This window comes from Panthera leo, chromosome A3, assembly GCF_018350215.1.
Source record: "Panthera leo isolate Ple1 chromosome A3, P.leo_Ple1_pat1.1, whole genome shotgun sequence".
NCBI lineage: Eukaryota > Metazoa > Chordata > Mammalia > Carnivora > Felidae > Panthera > Panthera leo.
The window spans coordinates 27176071-27192533 of NC_056681.1; the positions used below are offsets into that span (position 1 = coordinate 27176071).

The window sequence follows — 16463 nt, forward strand, 5'->3', positions numbered from 1 at the left end:
CTCTTTGGAATGAGCACTGGGTGTCACATGTAAGAGATGAATCACTGGGTTCTACTCCTGAGGCCAAGAGTACACTGTATGTTAACTAACTTGAATTAAAAAAAAAAAAAAAAAAGACAGGATGCCCTCCTGTTCACTTCTCATGACAGGTCTGCCATCATCGCCCCTTGGGTCTTTGGAGGGGGAGGGGCCCTGTAAGTCAAGCATATATCTCATTAAGTCAAAATTGTTCAACTAATATCGATTGAATACTCGATTAGTGTTCAATCTGTTTTCAGGGCTACCCCCTCGGCTCAGTCCCTCCTTGGCATCCTCCCTCTTTCTCCCACCCCAGACCTCCTACCTTGAGTTTTGCCACTGATCTTTTCATCTCTCTGCCATGTCCGATTGTCCCACATCCTGGCGCCCAATGTCACAAGGGTTCTTTATGGAATACAGCAACGTTCCTCAACATATTTGATGATGACGCACCTTAAATTTGTCACTGGATGTAATGGCTTGAGTTCATCAGGGACCGACTTAAGCAGAAAGGACATTTCTTGTCAGGATGCCATGTAGCTCATAGAACTGATTAGAAGTCCCGACAATTGAACTGGGCTTGGAAGGACCAAGGGACAGTGGGCAGCAGAAATAATCTTCCAGGATCTTACCAGCAGCATAGCCGTCCTGGCACTGGACATCTGGAGCCTTGCCTGGACTTCTCCTACAGTGGCTTCAGACCTGCCAGGGCCACGACTAGGGGGAGGAGGGGGAGGTGCCTAAGGTGCAAGCCGTCAGGGGCCCTCAGTCTCAGGGTCATATGAGTGCCTCCTGGGCACCTCCCTCACCTCCCCCTAGTCCTGGCCTTGCCACCTGGATCCTGCACCCACCACACCTGTACTTATATTTGCTCAGAGTGTGTGTTCATAATAGACTGTCAGCCCCATGAAGACCGCGGCTGATTTATTTTCTGTATCTCAGAGCAGAATCTAGCACAAATCGAGTATTCAAGCAATATTAGTTGAACAGTTTTGACTTAATGAGATCTCTGTTTGGCTTAAAATAGCGGGAATGGTACATGAGCATTTCCTCTTTAGGGCATAGCTTCACCTTGGAATAGTATCAATGTTTGATACTCAATAACCACGGAATATTACTAGAGATACGTATTGAGATTATAAGATGAGACACTTAGCAGGGGTGGCTACAGTTACATCACCCATCGCTGTGATGGTCATTGGTGGATGCTTCCATTATGGCCGAGCAAACTGAAATATACACTTGCGTGAGTCAGGGGGTGTCTTCTCTGAATGTCTGGAGGCCTTGTGGACGTCATGCTTTGCCTTAAAAGCAAAATCATTACATATTAATGAGATCAGTTATACAAATGTACTTAATATTTTTGGAACAGACATTGTGGCAGGGTGATATATTAAGAATTCAATGTAGCAATTGCCTGATAATTTTTTTTTCCTCCATTTTACTTGACCAGGCATCAGCATAGAGAGTGAAAAGATCATTTTTTTTCTGCCTAGTTATTAGAAGGGGAGCCAGGATTTTGTGTTCTAAATCTTGGCCTTCTTTTGCTACTGGGGAACTGAAGAAAGTATGTGTATGTGTGTGCGTGTGTGTGTGTGTGTGTGTGTGTGAGAGAGAGAGAGAGAGAGAGAGAGAGATTCAGGGGCTGCCCTGAAGATTGCTCTCCACTCCCCCCATCTTTATTAGAGAGGCCCAGGCACAAAGGAGGGCGGCTAGATTGGATGGTCTCAGGAGGAATGGGATGAAGAGTTTAGCTTCAAGTTCAGGAGAGGAGTTGCCTGCCATTTGGAGGTGTTGAATCTCCACACAACCAGGAGAAAAGATGGGGGTTTGGCTCCAAGGGTGTTTGATAAAACACCCTGAGGTGATAAGTGTTTGGACAGGATTGCCAGCATGGAGGTCATCACAGTGGAGACAGCCACCATGGCTGTGGTCCTGGGACCAGCAGCCTTTGCCTCCATGTTGGGTATGACAGCCCAGGTGAGGAACAGTTCTCCAGTGCCCAGAGCCGCTCAATGAACGGTTAGCGGAATTCATCAGCAATACCTTGAGCACGAGAAGCAAGAGAAATGAAGATCATCATCATCGAGTAAGGATCAAGTTCCTCCTCATTTACCAAAATCATGGGGTCCTAGTAGGATCAAGTGGAGGAAGGCAGGAAACCCCAGCGACAACTGCCATCGGACATCTCACCAGCTTCGCAAGTGGTATCTTGGAGCTGAATTTAAAATGCATACACCGAGGGGGCACCTGGGTGGCTCAATCGGTTAAGTGTCTGGCTTTGGCTCCGGTCATGATCTCACAGTTTGTGAGTTCGAGCCCCGCATCGGGCTCTGTGCTCGGAGCCTGGAGCCTGCTTCAGATTCTGTGTCTCCCTCTCTCTCTGCTCCTCCCCTGCTTGTGCGTGTTCTCTCTCTCTCTCTCTCTCTCTCTCTCTCAAAAATAACATTAAAAAAAATAAAATAACATACGTATACAGAAATAAAGCATTTCCTGAGGCTTGAGTGTCGTGGAGTATTCAGAACTGGTATGTGACTATGAACGCATTAAAGAATTTTAGAAGAAACACGCTCACTAGCATCTGTTTCATGGAACACGGCTTGAAGCAGGACGCAGTTGGGGGATATACCAGAGACGTGAATCCATGGAAGTCAAAGAAGCCTGTAAAAGGCTGTGATTTTATTGGTTCTCGTTTTTTCTACCTTCTTGTCGTATGATTAACCTCACAGGTTCGAGGGAGGACCAGCTGAGCTCAAGTAAAAGTACCTAGGCTGTGTGGGACCCTCTGGGAATTTGGTCCCTAGAACTTCCTGCCCCCTGTCCCACTGTGGCTGCGGGGACTGGGTGGCCTTTCAGGAGCTGAGAAATGCAACTTTGCAGATTTCAGGGGGTGGGTGGTACAGGTCTTAGAGAACTGGTCAGGCCAGCCTGTACCGTGTGGGAGGCATTACAAAGGCCCAGGCTACAGTCTGTTCTCTTCGGGGCGGGTTCCGGAAGCTACCACACAGTTCCCAGGGGCCAAGTTGGCTCTCTGACCAAGGCCTGCCTCTTCCCCTGTCTCTTGGCCTCTTCTCCCACAGTGGCTTCTGCTTGCTGACCGCACTTACAGCCCCTGCCCCTTGCTTCCCACTTCCCTTAGCCTTGGCCTGGTTTCCCACCTTAACAGAGAAGATCACCATACAACAGTCACGTTCCGGAGTCAGAGAATGTAGGGGTTCAAGGGGGAAAATGGAGCTTAACTGACAGAACTCTAGGTCCTGGCACTTGATGATCTGAGAACAAATCCACATGCACGCACGTACTCAAAAATACACAAACACCCACTCACCCACCAATTACACATCTGTGCACAAACAGCATCCGAACATAAACATTCTCACACATAGAACATTCAAGCACTCACATACACAGAACACACACAAAGAACTCAGGCACGCAAATTATACACAAAATACACAGAATCTGAGCATGCACAGCTATGCACAAATTTACACGTACGCACAAGTACATATGAACAAAATGCAGTGCAGATATAAACTCAGATGCCCAAGTATAGATGTGCTGTAGCAATGAACCTATCTCTTTCCATTTCTCCTTAGCTCAGTCAAGGCTGTTTCTCTGAACGGTCCCAGTGCTTCTTGCCAATCTGTCTAGGAGGCTTCATAAAGGGGCTCATGAAATATTGCAAAGAACTGTACTAAGAAGGGGCCTGGAATCTCCAGGGTGGACCTTGTGGTCTGTTACAATAATGACAGCAGATACTTCTATTGTGGTGGGTAAGTGTCAGGGGTCTTACGTGTATTCACCAAAAGCTTTGTGCCTATTCACTCATTTGGTCCTCGTTAACAACCTACAGAACAAGCGCCCTTGTTACCTGCATCGTATAGCCAAGGGCACAGGTTCAGAGTTAATTACTTTTTCCGAGGCACTACAGTCAGGAGATTAACTTCAGGATACAGGCTTGTCAACATCCTGCGAGGCCGTCTCGTCCCCCGTGCTGAGTCCTGTAGCGGCTGAATAACATTCTCAAGGACACGCAGGCTGCCCAGTTCCCGGCCCCGGACCAGGAGGGACGCCTGGGTCCCCGCTGCACTTGCTGGATGTTCTCTCCTTTTACACCCTTTGTTGCTTATGCTTTTCCGGCTACAATGAGGCCTTGTAATTTCTCCCTGGAGGGAGAAAGAGCCTCCTTGGTAGTCTTCGCTTGCTTGACTCTACCCTGGCAATTATCTTCAATATGGGCTGCTGGAGTGATTCTTCGAGGCAAAAAAAAAAAAAAAGAAAAAAAAAAATCTGACCATGCCCCCACAGTTGTCTCTAAAAGATCTAACTATTCCCTGTTGTGCACAGGCTGGATTCCCAAGCCCTGAGCATGACATCGAAGGCCCCGCATGGGGGTGCCTGGGAGGCCCAGTCGGTTAAGCATCTAACTCTTGACATCAGCTCAGGTCATGATCTCACGTGAGTCTGAGCCCCGCGTCGGGCTCTGTGCTGACAGCTCAGAGCCTGGAGCCTGCTTTGGATTCTGTGTGTCTCTCTCACTCTCTGCCCCTCCCCCCCCCCCCCCCCCCACTTTCTCTCTCTCTCTCTCTCTCTCAAAAATAAATAAACATTAAAAACAATTAATGAAGGCCCCCACGTGATGATGTGGTGTCTGCCTGTTTCCATCCGGGTCTCCCCTTCTGTCTCAAACGTTCACAACCGCGACTGTCGACTGACTTTTCTCCTACCTTCCTCTGTGGAAATTGGCTTTCCGTTGTCCATCCTTCTTTCCATCCAGGAAGCGCCTGAGCAGTTCCCGTCACCGGACCAAGTCTCAATTTTGTCGGACGTGAGTTGGAGGCTTATGATTTCCAGTTCGGAGGAAAAGAAATATAATAAATATGAGGATGCAAAAATAATGATAATGAAAACCGACATAATAATAGTTAATGATTATTCAGCACCTACGAGGTGTCAGGTACTTGGTTAAGCAATTTACGCAAGTTATCCCACTTAATTAAACCAGGTGTAGGTACGATTTGTATTTGATCATAGGATACTCAGGAAATTTACCTTGCTCAAGGCCAACAGGTACCGAATGTCAGGGCCAATCCTCAATTTCAAATCTGTGTGAAATCAAAACCTGCTCTCCAATCCTGGTATTCTTGGATTCTAGAATTCTCTTCGTTCTTCTTCTCCTGTCATAGTTTCTGAAGTTCTGCCCGAGGTCCAGTCCTTATTCAGCTTCCTGAGATGCTGGGCTGAAGGGATACAGTCCACGCACTTTCTCTACACCCTGGAAGGACTTGGGTTGCTTCCCCATTAGATCACTTCTTATAGGTCAAGGTATGTTATTTATTCAGACCACAGGTATTTATGAAGTTCCTGCGATGTGTTGGGTGTGTCAGAGGTTGCTAGCTCCTCCCCCAATATCTGTCCTTCCCTTTCTCTTAGTAAGACTACCCCCGAATGTTAGCTAGCCATGGTTGCCCTAGAATAAGGAAAGTATTTCCATTCTACCCTGCAGGTAGGTGTGCCCCTGTGAGTAAGTTCTGGCCAATGTACTGGAGTGGAAGCCGTGTGTGCAGATTCTGAGTGGTGTCCCTTAAAGGCAAAGGTATGCACTTCATTTCCTTCTTTCTCCTCCCCCGGATGGCTGCAGCGGGGACTGGAGCAGCCCTCTCAGGTCATCAAATGAAGCTGCCTGTGGAGGATGGCAGAACATCAAGCCAGGGGGACCCTTGCTCTCTGCTGAATCAGGAAGCTGCTACACTGAACTCCTTGCCCAGACTTTTCCATGAGAAAGAAGTCAATGTCTGTCTTTTGGAATCCTTGTTCGGGGAGAATACCTGTTAAAACAGTTGAATTAATATTCTAGTCCAGGGGAGGTTATGAGCGGTGGGGTTACAAGGCACATTTCTGACATTCGAATGGAAGAGACAAAGATAAAGCATGTAAAACAGAATTGAAAAGAACGGATACATCCGTGCAGGTGGTGCACCAAGGGCTGACGATCCAGAGCCACTGTAGGTGGGAGTGCCGATATCTAGGGTGACTAGGAAAGGCCTGTCCAGGAGGTGACCTTCCAGATGAGGCTGAAAGATAAACAGGAGCCAGCCATGGAAGGTCTCAAGGGAGAACAAATAACAAAGCTAAAGCCCTGAACTGGGAACCAGATTGGCGAGGTCAAGGCTCGGAAAGATACGCCTATGTATCCTTTTGTTAGAAAGCTGAGAATAAGTACTTTTTTTAATTAGGAATTTCTTGATGTATATTTATGCATTCATTAATTAGTTCTTTTGGTCTTGAAAGGCTTAAGAGGCTCTAATTTGCCCGTCTCCTCCCACTATTGGCACGGGTGCTGGCCAGTTTCCCACACTCTCATCTCGTGCTTTGCCACGAAATCTGCTACACACTGTCCTTTGGCCTGGCTGATCTCATATAAATCCTCTCCTGCTAGAATTCACTGCCCACAACCCTGCCAATAAAAGCGAGAATCATCCCCTGCAGCACAGCCACCTCCTTCTCCTGTGACCTGCCAGCCATGAAGTTACTTCTGTTTCTTCTCATCCTTCTGGCCATGGAACCAGTGGTCTCAGGTAACTTGGGTCCCTCTCAAGTGTCTGGGATCATGGTCATGAACTTTTCACTTTCCTCTCCTCTTCACTGCGGGCAGCACGAAGCTTTTCCTCATCTGATGCGGCTTTGGGAGGTTTCCCCATGATCAGCTCATATCCACATTTTTCCCTGATTCTTTTTTTTTGCCAAGGTGGTGGGATGGTAGCTATTTGGAGCATCTGACACTTAAGGGCAGGGTAGTATTCTGGTGGGACCTGGGAGACGGCTTAGGGGTGATGGGTTGGGTGCAGACTGGGGACTTGTTGGGGGCTTTAGGACATTAGATTAGAAGCTGATGATGAGTTGTGATGGGGAGAAAGACCTTGCGGTTGGAGTGGTAGGGGGAAGATTAGGACGAGCTGGAGGTGAGGTATTGGGCTTCCCTGATGGTTTGGAGAGGGCTGGGGAGGAGATGGGATTTGGGGTTGAGTGGAGGTGGTGCTGGGAGTAGACTGGGGCTTGGGCGGAAGCTGGGAGTTGGTAATGAATAGTGCAGGGTGTCTGATGACTGCTGCTCAGAATTGAGGTTGGTGACTTGATTAAATTTGGGTTTGGCTTGGAGTTCAGGCTCAAGGGGCATTGAGTTGGGTAGGGCTCAGCATCCTACTTCAAATTGGACGGGGTTTTGAATTTGAATTGGGTGAATATGGTCAAGGAGGACTGGAGACTGCATTGTGGCTGGACCCAGGGCTAGTTGAGCTGAAGTTAGGGCCAGGCTGTTGATAAAGAGCTGAGTCTGTTGAAGTGTGGATGAATCCCCTCCATCTCCTAATCTTATAGTTGTTTATTTCCTTTCTCATCATTCCCAAGCTCCATTAAGGAAGGATCTTCATTGGCAGCAAGTGATCCCAAAGTTAGGAGTAGCAGATTGGGGGATAGGAAGACAGAGGGTGGGATGTCTGAAAGCCTTGGATCCCCCAAGGTTGAAACAATTGTCTTGGTTCCCTCCCCTCTCAAGATCGCTTCTCTCCTTTCCTGGGACTGTGTCCAGTGTTACTTCCTCAACTGTCTCCCCTTCTCCCCTGTCCTGTTCCTCCTCTTGTCTTGCCACTTGAGGGATACTAACATCTGCTTAATGGTTGTTCCTGGGCCCAACAGCAGAGTGTTGGATGAATGGACATTGCCGGTTGGTGTGCAAAAGTGATGAAGACAGTCTCATTCGTTGCTCAAATCGTAAACGGTGCTGTGTCCTTAGTCGTTACTTAACTGTCCAACCAATGACAGTTGAAAGAATACAGCCCTGGACCGTTCCTCCGATGTCCAAGCAAGTAGAACATAAAGCCAAACCTGGCAAAAGAGGGAATATAAATGGATATCGTGGATAGAAATGGCTTTGTTTCAGGTTCCTTAGCTCCCACATTCCGTTAAAAGTCACAAATCTGTTTCTTGTGGCCGTCAATCATGAGGAATGATGCTCCAAATGGATTGAGGGTGGAGGGATGGCAGGATGGGGGTTAAGAGGTAGCAGAGGGACATCTCTGGGGCTTGGACGCAGCAGTGGGGTGATGGTTCCTCATCTACCAGCTGCAGGAAAGGCTACTGGGTCGGGAGTGGACTGAGAAGTACATCTGGGAAGCCAAGAGACTTAAAGGCACAGCAGGTCCTGAGAGGGGGAGAACCCTTGGGCGGGAGAGTTGGTCCATCCTGGAGGTGAAAGGCTGGGGGTTGACATGGGCTGATTAGAGCCCAAATCCTTGGGTTTCTAGGGAAATTGGCTGAGATGACTTTTGATCTTGGAGATCCCACAGCGCCAAGGATCAGAGGGTTTCCAAGTGCTAAAAACAGATAAAGCACATGATTTTACCCATTTATAAATGAGTTTGTTTACTATCCAGTTCGTCTGTTCTGTCATGGATTCAGTTGTTCAGTCCCCTCAGCCTTGCCACTTACCGCTGTCAGACTCTGTTCATATCCCCCTCCAGGCTTCAGCTTCCCCATCTGCGAAGTTGGAACCATAGACAATCTCAAAGCTCAGGATTGTGGGAAGAAGGAAGTGAAATAATGTAGCTCACAGTGCCCAGTATATCGTAAGCCCTAATTAATGTTAGCTATTACTATTATTGCTCATTGATTTCTTCAAGCATTTAAGGAATATGTGCTGTGTGCCTTCCAGCTGTGTTAGACTCTGAGGGAGACAGAAACCTGCCTCATTTAATTTAGCCTGGGAGAAGACCAACCCATGGGGAACATTCAAGAATTCTGATCGGGTACCTAGAGGACTTGGGTGTCTTCCCGGCTTTGTGGTCTCAAATCCTATTCTCTGGGCCCCATGTATCCAATACAGTTGTTCATCCCTGAACTGTGTTCCCTGTAGTGAGGTCAGAGACCAGGAATGTTCTGTAAAGCATGGTTCATGACATGAAGACAGAATAAGTTCATCCTGACTCTTGGAGATAATTTGCTCTCAGTTCAATATTTCTGCTCTTAGACTCTGGGAAGAGAGACACCTCTTCCTCTGATCCTGGTCCTACTCTGGGTGTCCTCTGATTAAGTCACTCCCTATGGGGCTGAGAGTTGATGGGGGCAAGTGGGATGTATCCATTTAGAGACCGTGTCCTCTTCTCCTTCCAAGACCGTGCTTTGAGCACCTGGGGCGTGGAATTCCCTCCCAAAGAACCCCCGTGCTGTTTCCAAGGACCACATGGGCTTTCCCCAGCTCCACCCCTGGAAGGTGGGGCCCACTGTGTGTGCACCTTAGGCAGGAGGAGGGTCAAGGACACTCCTGTTTGCAGGGGCAGTGGGCCAGCGGGGATGTTCAGGCTGCACTGTCCATGTCTTGCATGAAAGAGTCCTCACAGTGTGGGGCAGAGTTGGGGATGGGAGAGAGGAGAGCTGGGCTGTGGACTGAGCCAGCTCCCCTCAGGCCGCCATCTTCCTGCACAGAACTCTGAAGAATCCAAGAATCACAAATTCAAATCTGCCCTTTCAGGTCATTATGAAGGGCTATTTCAAAGATCTTTTTTTTTTTTTTTTTTTAATTTTTAAAATGTTTATCTTTGGCGGGGGGAGGGGCAGAGAGAGAGAGGGAGACACAGAATCCGAAGCAGGCTCCAGGCTCCGAGCTGTCAGCACAGAGCCTGACGCGGGGCTCAACCCCACAAACTGTGAGATCATGACCTGAGCCAAAGTCAGACACTTTGACCGACTGAGCCACCCAGACACACCCCATGAAGGGCTATTTCACAAAGGGCCACAGGATAGATTTTGTTTATCTCACTTGTTAGCTTTATTCATAACTGTTAAATATGCAGACATATGATAGATGAGCTTCCATTTGCATTCCTGCCCCGGGACCCACACACATTAGGGTTGTGTCTGGAATCTGGATCGTGCTCTGGTGCACAGCCCATCTCCAAGCTCACTTCAGAGGCAGGGGCTGCGTAATGTGTGCGTCCACATGCTCGACGCCTGTGTGATCTGGGGAGACTCTTAGGCTGCCCACCAGCGCTGCCTGGGCCCTGGGTGAGCCCATCCAAAATACTTCCTCACTGGCTTCTCTGCCTCCAGATTCTCTTTGCTTCAGTAAACATGGGAATGCAGATACCTTTTTGAGATCCCGTTTTCATTTCCTTTGGATGTATACCCAGAAGTGGGATTGCTGGATCATAGGATAGTTCTGTTTGTAACGCTTTGAGGAAAATATTGTTTTCCATTGTGGCTGCACCAATTATATTCCCACCAACAAGTGCACAAGGGTTCCCTTTTCTCCCCACCCTCATCAACTTTTTATTTGAACTTATTTGAACTTTTCGTTTTGAAATACTTATTGGTTCATAGGAGGTTGCAAAGGTAGTACAAAGAGAGGTCCTACGGACCTTTCATACAGTTTCCTACCGAAGATTATATTTTATGTAACCATAATACAATACACAAACCAGGAGACTGGTATTGTTGCAATGTGTGTGCATACTTCTATGGCATTTTCTTGCAACTGCAGCATTGTGTAACTACCACTGTTATCAAGATACAGACCCATGCTATCAGCATAGAGATCCTTCTCCTGCTACTGTTTCACAGTGGCACGGACTGTTCCCTGCCTCCACCGTCTGTCGCTAACCTTAACCTTTGGCAACCACTAATCCGCTTCTTATCTCCCTAATATTTATCATTTAGAAAGTGTTATATAAATGGGATCATACGTCATCTTTTGAGATTGGCTTTTTTTCTTTTTAAGACAGCATTATGCTCTTGAGATCTATCCAAGTTGTATGGATCAATTTCTCTTAATCTTTAAAAAAGGTCATTTCTTTTAAAATCTGAGTAGTTCTAGCCAATGCATTAAGGCAAGAAAAAGAAATAAAGGCATACAAGTTAGAAAGGAAAAAAATAAAAACTGTCTGTATTTGCAGATATCATAATGGCTTCTGTAGAAAATCCCAAGGAAGCTACAAAAAAAAATCTAGAACTAATAATTCAGTTCAGTAAGGTCCTAGGATACAAGATAAACATAAAACATTAATTGCATTTCTACATACTATCATTGAATATGTGAACTCTGAAATTAAAAATACAGTACCATTCACAATCACTCCAAAAAGTATAAAATGCTTAGGTGTATACCTAATAAAACATGTGTAGCAAGTGTATGCTGAGAACTACAGAATGTCGATAAAAGAAAGAAGATCTAAATAAATGAAGAGACATACTATGTTTATAGAGTGTAAGATTCAACAAGCAAATATGCCAATTCTCCTCAAACTGGTAGGCACTCTTGACACAATTTCTATCAAAATCCCAGCAGCATTTTTGGTAGATAGAGACAAGATTATTTTGTCTATATCTTGTCAATGGAGAAAAATCCACAAAGGAATGAGAACAGCTAAAACAAGTTTGTACAAAAAGAATAAAGTCAGAGGAAGCATTCTACCAGATATCAAGACTTCCATAGCTAAGGTAATCAAGACTGTGTGATTTTGGTGGAGAGACAGACATATGGATCAATGGAACAGAATAGCAAACCGGGAATAGGTCCACATGCGTACAGCCAACTGATTTTTCACAAATGTGCAAAAGCAATTCAATGGGAGAAAGATTGCTTTTTCAACAAATGGTGCTGGATTAATGAGACATCTGTAAGAAAAGAAAGAAAAGAGAGAAAGAGACGGAGGGGTGGGGAAAGAACCTCAATCTAAACCTCACATCTTATACGAAATTTAACTCAAAATGGCTCATAGATTTAAACATAAGATGTAGAGGCGCCTGGGTGGCTCAGTTGGTTAAGTGTCTGACTTCGGCTCAGGTCATAATCTCACGGTTCGTGGGTTCGAGCCCCACATCAGGCTCTGTGCTGACAGCTCAGAGCCTGGACCTTGCTTCAGATTCTGTGTCTCCCTCTCTCTCTGCTCCTCCCCAACTCGTGCTCTGTCTCTGTCTCTGTCTCTCAAAAATGAATAAACATTTTAAAAAGTTAAAAAGAAATAAATAAAAATAAACAAAAGACGTAAAAGTATAAAACTTCTGGCAGAAAACATAGGAATAATCTTTCAGGCCTAGGGCTAGGTGAAAAGTTCTGAGATATGAAAAGCACAATCCACAAGGGAAAAAAAAGTTAGCAAGTTGGACTTCATCAAAATTCAAAACGTTCACTCTGCAAGAGGGCCTGTGAATAGGATATACTGAAAGGCAAATTGCAGAAATATTTGCAAGCCACGTATCTGACAAAGGACCTGTACCTAGAATACAGAAACAACTCTCAAAACTAAACAGTAAAAACCAAGCCATCGAATTAGGAGAAAGACAATTCATCAAAGAGGGCATACAGATGTCAAATAGGCACACGGAAAGATGTTCAACATCGTTAGCCATCAGGGATATTCATATTAAGATGATACGATATGGGAATGCAAGCTGGTGCAGCCACTCTGGAAAACAGTATGGAGGTTCCTCAAAAAACTAAAAATAGAACTACTCTACGACCCAGCAATTGCACTACTAGGCATTTATCCATGGGATACAGGTGTACTGTTTCAAAGGGACACATGCACCCCCATGTTTATAGCAGCACTATCAACAACAGCCAAAGTATGGAAAGAGCCCAAATGTCCATCGATGGATGAATGGATAAAGAAGATGTGGTATATATATACAATGGAGTATTACTCGGCAATCAAAAAGAATGAAATCTTGCCATTTGCAACGACATGGATGGAACTGGAGGGTATTACGCTAAGTGAAATCAGTCAGCCAGAGAAAGACAAAAATCATGTGACTTCACTCATATGAAGACTTTAAGAGACAAAACAGATGAACACGAGGGAAGGGAAACAAAAATAATATAAAAACCAGGAGGGGGACAAAACAGAAGAGACTCATAAATCTGGAGAACAAACTGAGGGTTACGGGAGGGGTTGTGGGAGGGGGGATGGGCTAAATGGGTAAGGGGCACCAGGAATCTACTCCTGAAATCATTGTCTAACTAATTTGGATGTAAATTTAAAAAAGTAAAAAATAAAACAAGTTAAAAAAAAAAAGATGATATGGTATTCCACTACATAATTATTAGAACCGCTGAATTTAAATGCAGTGACATTACCAAACACTGGCAAGGAGGCAGAGAACATGGACCTTTTACACATTGCTACTGAGAAGGTTAAGTGGTATGGCAACTCTGGAAAACAGTTTTCCAGTTTCCTTTTAAAAAACAAAATATACACTAACTGTGTTGCCCAGCAAATGCACCCCTGGGCATTTAATCTAAAGACATGAAAATTTAGTTTCAAAAACTTGTAGATGAATGTCCATAACAGTTTGTTTGCCTTTAAGGGATTCTTTAAAAAAAAATTTTTTTACGTTTATTTATTTTTGAGAGAAAGAGACAGAGTGCAAGCAGGGGAGGGGCAGAGAGAGAGGGAGACACAGAATCTGAAACACGCTCCAGGCTCTGAGCTGTCAGCACAGAGCCCGACGCGGGGCTTGAGCTCACGAGCCATGAGATCATGACCTGAGCTGAAGTCGGATGCTTAACAGACTGAGCTACCCAGGCGCCCCTTAAGGGATTCTTTAAAAAAAAAAAAAAAAGACTTTATGCTTTTAGACCGGTTTTAGGTTCATAGGAAATTTGAGAAGAAGGTACAGAGATTTCCCACATATCCTCTACCTTCACTCATGCACAGCCTTCCCTATTATCAACGTCCCTCACAGAGTGGTACATTTGTTACAACTGATAAACTCTATTGACACATCATTATCACCCAAAGTCCATATTTAAAAAAATTTTTTTTTTAATGGTCATTTATTTTTGAGACAGAGAGAGACAGAGCATGAGCGAGGGGCAGAGAGAGAGGGAGACGCAGAATCCGAAGCAGGCTCCAGGCTGTCAGCTGTCAGCACAGAGCCTGACATGGGGCTCAAACCCATGAACTTGGAGATCATGACCTGAGCCGAAGTCAGACGCTCAACTGACTGAGCCACCCAGGCGCCCCACCCAAAGTCCATATTTTACCTTAGGGTTCACCCTGGGTACTGTACTGTGGGTTTGGACAAATGTATAATGATATGAATAGATCATTCCAGGATCATATGGAGTAACTTCACTGTAAATCCTCCAAATCCTCTGTGCTTTGCCTCTTCATCTGCCTCCTACCCCAACCTCTGGTAACCACTGATCTTTTTATTACCCCCGTTATTTTGCCTTTTCCGAAATGTCATACAGTTGAAATCATACACTATGGAGCCTTCTCAGATTGGCTTCTTTCACTCACTGATGTGCATTTAAGAGTCCTCCGTGTCTGTTCGTGACTTCATAGCTCATTTCTTTTTATCACTGAATAATAATCTCTTGTCTGGACAGACCACAGTTTATTTGTCCATTCACCTACTGAAGGGAATCTTGGTTGTTTCTAATTTGGGGCAGTTATAAATAAAACTACAAACATCATGTGCAGATTTTTTTTTTCATGGTGAAGACTGGTTTATTGGTGGTAGTTAGTATAAGTCAATAAATATTGATCCTCAAAGAAGAACCTAGTTATTTATTGATTACTGGTCCATAGAGATCTGAATGAAATTGAACCAGCTGCCTGCTGAGACGATACACGGAAGTCAATGCTGCTTCTTGGGAAATGGAGCCACAGCTAGCTGATATATAGCATAGGCTGTTCCACCAACTGTAAGCATCACAGTGGCTCTATACGGGAAGACATCAGCTCTCTCTCTACAGGGAGACATCAGCTCTCTCTCTACAGGAAGACCTCAGCTCTCTCTTTCTACAGGAAGACATCAGCTATCTATACAGGGAGACATCAGCTCTCTCTCTCTCTACAGGAAGATATCAGCTCTTTCTCTACAGGGAGACATCAGCCCTCTCTCTACAGGAAGACCTCAGCTCTCTCTCTCTACAGGAAGACATCAGCTATCTATACAGGGAGACATCAGCTCTCTCTCTACCGGAAGACATCAGCTCTCTCTCTCTCTACAGGAAGATATCAGCTCTTTGTCTACAGGGAGACATCAGCCCTCTCTCTACAGGAAGACCTCAGCTCTCTCTCTCTCTACAGGAAGACATCAGCTATCTATACAGGGAGACATCAGCTCTCTCTCTACCGGAAGACATCAGCTCTCTCTCTCTCTACAGGAAGACATCAGCTCTTTCTCTACAGGGAGACATCAGCCCTCTCTCTACAGGAAGATATCAGCTCTCTCCCTCTGCAGGAAAACATCAGCTCCGCTACCCTATGGATGCACTGGAATTCCATTATCCTCCTGAAGCTTTTGTTTCTCTGAGCTTGATTTTCAAACTGCCTGTGTGAAGCACAGTGAAGCAGTTCATGTGCAGATTTCTGTGTAGACATAAGTTTTCAAGTTCTGGTAAATACTAAGAAGCACAACCGCTGGATTGTGTGGTAAGTGTATGTTTCGTTTCATAAGAAACTGACAAACTGTCTTTCAAAGTGGCCGTATCGTTTCGCATTCCCATCAGCAGCATAGGAGAGTTTCTGTTGCTTTACATTCTTCCCAGCATTTGGTGTCAGTGTTCCAGATTTTGGTCATTCTAATAGGTGGGCAGTGGTGGCACATAAGTATTTCAAAAAAAATTTTTTTTTTTACATTTATTTCTGAGAGACAGAGAGAGACAGAGCACAGGTGGGGGAGGAGCAGAGAGAGAATGAGACACAGAATCCGAAGCAGGCTTTGGTCTCCGAGCCGTTAGCACAGAGCCCCATGAGGGGCTCGAACCCACAAACGGTGAGATCTTGACCTGAGCCGAAGTTGGACACTCAACCGACTGAGCCACCCAGGCACCCCACACATAATTATTTCAGCCCTTTAGGTTTTGACTGTGCTCCTTGACTCCTCAGATCTATGTTAGTATTGCCAGTATTAAATGGAAATTAACCATCTGTATTTTTTTTTTTTTTTTTTTGGCCAGGCAGACATCACACTCTTCGATGCATGGGAAACATGGGAATCTGTAGACCCTCTTGCAGAAAGTCTGAACAACCCTACCTCTACTGCTTAAATTATCAGTCATGCTGCCTCCAGTCCTACATGAGGATAAGCATTTCTGGCAGAGAGACGAAAAATGACTGGAGCCAACAGAATCGCTGGCCAAAAATACCTTGAGTGCTGGTAATCAGCATCTTCAGGCTGCTATCAAGACCCCTTATTAAAATTCATGCACCTGCCACCCTTGTCTGTCTTTTGTCCATTGGAAATCACAGCGAGAGATTGGGTTTTGAGTGATGAGGTATCTGTGCCATTCTGGATCCAGCTCTGTGGGAGAGAAAATTGGAGTGACAAGAAGAATCTAGAGAAACCACGGACGATGGGGAGAGAAGGTCCTGAGGCCACTGAGGGAGAGTTGAAGCGTTTGGGCAGAGCCAGGACTTCAGCTGTGCCGTGGAGGG

The 16463-nt window shown here is 45.5% G+C and overlaps 1 protein-coding gene across 1 annotated transcript; it reads left to right on the forward strand.

Moving 5' to 3' along the window:
* Positions 1 to 6403: 6403 nt before the first annotated feature.
* On the forward strand, positions 6404 to 16241 carry LOC122215699 (beta-defensin 119). The gene is made up of 2 exons (XM_042931345.1): positions 6404 to 6599; positions 15986 to 16241. The coding sequence occupies exons 1-2, from the start codon at positions 6545 to 6547 to the stop codon at positions 16177 to 16179; spliced, it is 249 nt and encodes an 82-aa protein (XP_042787279.1). The 5' UTR covers positions 6404 to 6544; the 3' UTR covers positions 16180 to 16241.
* The last annotated feature ends 222 nt before the right edge of the window (positions 16242 to 16463 follow it).